The sequence below is a fragment of the Pinus tabuliformis genome, chromosome 3_1 (assembly GCF_031772625.1).
Source record: "Pinus tabuliformis cultivar Carrire ecotype Pingquan chromosome 3_1, CPIR1, whole genome shotgun sequence".
In the NCBI taxonomy this organism is placed as follows: Eukaryota; Viridiplantae; Streptophyta; class Pinopsida; order Pinales; family Pinaceae; genus Pinus; species Pinus tabuliformis.
In genome coordinates, this window is record NC_142301.1 from 682,891,423 (window position 1) to 682,894,929 (window position 3,507).

The window sequence follows — 3,507 nt, forward strand, 5'->3', positions numbered from 1 at the left end:
GGTTTCAATCACACTAAGTTGAAGAATGGGTGTAATAGTTAAGAGTGGTGTATTTCTTTTTAAAAAATGACAGATTCAAACTTAAAATGATAAAATATAATTTTGTGGATTTATTTTTTCTTTTTATATTAATAATAATATTTTGTAATAAAATTATAATTTTTAAATATATAAATAAATTTAATACTCTATAAAATTATTTCCTATTCATATTTCAAATTTCAAATTTGTGATTGTAATAAATTTCTTGAAACTTTTCATAGAACTTTTTAACAAATTTTAGAAAAATTCCCAGCAACGAATCTATGGACTTATTAAGGATCATTCAGACACCATATTCTAGAAATTTCCCGGAGCTTATCTAGCCCCATCGTATCCGTTCAATTAATCATACATGAATCCTCGGCTTTTCATAGCAATTATTAACAAATTTTACAAAATTTCCAAGAAATGAATCTGTGAACTTATTAAGGAATCATTCAGATACCATATTCTAGAATTTTCCTGGAGCTTATCCAGCCCCATCGTATTCGTTCACTTAGTCATACCATGAATCCTTGACCTTTGCTGCACCACTGCTTTTTCTATCACTAACGTCGACAACTAAGTTTTGACCAAATCAATTCATGCTCACCATAAACACGATTGATCTTTTCAGGGGTCTATATAAAGAGGCTCAGAATGGTAACGCAATATAAATCAATCTGGTATTGCGTTAATCAATCCAGAGCGGTTGCTGCGTGTAGTAATGGCCTCCATGGAGATACGCAAACTTCTGGCTATTGTTCTTTTGCTGCATAATCTGCTTCCTATCGCTATGGGTATGGAAGCGCTTTTGGAATCCAGAATTGCTTAAACTTGTTTTGTTTATGAAAATTATTAGGCATAACATAACATTCTTCTATTTGTGTGCATCTGTGTGCAGGAGCGAACGGCCATATCTTGAGGGAATACATAGGCGCCTTCAGCAACGGCGTGAAATTTTCAGATGTGCCAATAAATCCGAGGGTGGAGGTCCACTTCATTCTCTCATTCGCCATCGATTATACGACCGGATCCGCTTCCCCTTCTCCCACAAACGGAAAGTTCAACATCTTCTGGGACACCGGCAGCCTGACTCCCAAGGCCGTGCAGGCCATAAAGGCCCAACACAAGAACGTGAAGGTCGCGCTGAGCTTAGGCGGAGATAGCGTGGGCAACGGTCACCCTGTCCAGTTCAAGCCATCGTCGGTGTCTTCGTGGGTTAACAACGCTGTCACGTCGCTGTCGAAGATAATCAAAGAATACCATCTCGATGGCATCGACATCGACTACGAGCATTTTCAGGCCGACGATAACACGTTTGTAAATTGTATCGGGCAGTTGATCACGCGGTTAAAGCGGAGCAAAGTCATCTCCTTCGCGTCCATCGCCCCCTTCGAAGACAGGGGCGCTGTGCAGTCCCATTACACAGCCTTATGGGGCAAATACGGCCACGTGATTGACTACGTTAACTTCCAGTTCTACGCGTACGATGCCAGCACCACGGTTTCTCAGTTCATCCACCACTACAATACTCAGGCATCTCTGTACAAGGGAGGGAGAATACTGGTTAGTTTTAGTACAGAGAAAGGCGCTGGAGGTCTCTTGCCCGATCATGGGTTCTTTCGGGCATGCAAGATGCTGAAGCAGAAGGGGGAATTGGAGGGCATCTTTGTGTGGTGTGCAGACAAGTCAAAGTCTAATGGCTTCAAATATGAAAAGCAAGCAGAAGCTCTTTTGGCGTGACTGGATTGATTTTATAGCCGCTACTTATCATAGCGAATCATCACTCACTCAGACGATGCCCTATAATAACTAAAGGAATAAATATTTGGGTTCCAATTGCATTGTAACCGCCAGCCTTAGAATTTCAAATTTACTTCGCCTATTTACTGAAAATTTGGTCTGTTGTTTTCTCTCCCTTTTCATTTTCATTTTACGCTTACGCTTATTGTAAGTTAGTGAACGGTATGGATAAGTCAGCGAAAGTCAATGAACATTATATAAAAGAAAATAGCAGCTTATTGCGTAAGTTAGTGAACGTTGTGCATAAGTCAGCGAAAGTTAATGAACATCATGCAAACGAAAATAACAGTAATTTTATGATAGGAAAAATACTTTAGATTTAAATGGAAAAATAACAATTTGTTTTAATATAAGTTTTTATAAGTTAACAGTTTGTTTTGATATAAGTTTTTATGAGTTTATCTCTTAAAATGAAGAAAAATATTCGTAATAAGTAAAAAACCAATCACGATTATAGAATATTCCTAATAAGTAAAAAAGCCAATCGCCACAATTATAGAATAAACTCTAAAAAGAATTTTGTAAATCTTTAGATTTGAGATAGTGAAGATTGGCCTCCTCCACTAGTAAACGTGTATAGAATAAAATCTGATTTATTTTTTACAAATTTTTAAATTTGAGATAGCGACCATTGGCCTCCTCTACCAGTAAACCTGTAATTTAACCAATACTCGATTTATGGCTAATAACTTAAAAGCTCGATATGAATGCACCCAGCGTGCATGATTAGACGGCTGGGGTGGATGGCTTTCGCTCCCCCAGCCGAGTTCGAACCCTGCGGAGGTGCTTTTTTGGCGATTTGTGACGGCTTTGCCGTATCTGCCGGCTTCGGCCGTATTCTGTCTGGCTTCGGCCGTATTCTGTCTGGCTTCGGCCAAATTGTATTTTATGACCTTGCAATTTTTTTAAAACTATAATTAAAAAAAAAAATAAAAAAAACACTTCCATAGAACATCGAATTCGAGGCCCATTAACAGCGATTTGGATATATAAAACCGTATATGGTCAAGTCCAAAAGCACAAAAAGATATTATTGTACATTTATAGCTCTATTTTAGTGATTCAATTTAATAGATCTCGGTTGGGTTTGCTTGTGTACAACATTAGACTTTTAGATTAATCACACCTTTATTGAGTTCATAAATATTTTAGCTTAGATTAAATTAATAAATATATTACATTTAATGACTTCAAAAACTAAAAAACTAATTTGGGAATGTTAAAATATCACTAGCCATAGAATTTGTTGTAGCTTTTTATATCTTTTGTCATATAATTTTTTTGAGTAGATATAGAAGCCTCTTAGAGACATTCTTTGGGTTGATAGGAGACTAGTGCCTAGGGAATCTGAGATGAGGGTTTTTGAAGATTATCTAAAGGTTTTGTGTTGCATTCCATATGTCACTTAATAGGTTCAATAGCCCTTCGCTAAGGTAAACTCAAGAAAACACATAGATCAAAATAAACACTGGTAGATATGGGTAATATCAAGGAGAAATGCGTGGGTTCTAGTGGTTGACACACAACAATACACAATTTAACATTGTTATTATAGTATAGGTGAACAGGAGGAAGCAAAGGAGGGAAATCGATGCAGAGGACTGGACATAACACAAAATCCTAAGCAACATTCTTCAGAAGAAATATGGAAGAGTGAGGAGGTTAAAATGCAGAAAAAGT

At 37.0% G+C, this 3,507-nt stretch overlaps 1 protein-coding gene across 1 annotated transcript; it reads left to right on the top strand.

Moving 5' to 3' along the window:
* Window positions 1-688: 688 nt before the first annotated feature.
* On the top strand, window positions 689-1,995 carry LOC149188948 (chitinase 2-like). The gene is made up of 2 exons (XM_089413120.1): window positions 689-821; window positions 926-1,995. The coding sequence occupies exons 1-2, from the start codon at window positions 749-751 to the stop codon at window positions 1,765-1,767; spliced, it is 915 nt and encodes a 304-aa protein (XP_089269246.1). The 5' UTR covers window positions 689-748; the 3' UTR covers window positions 1,768-1,995.
* Window positions 1,996-3,507: the final 1,512 nt, after the last annotated feature.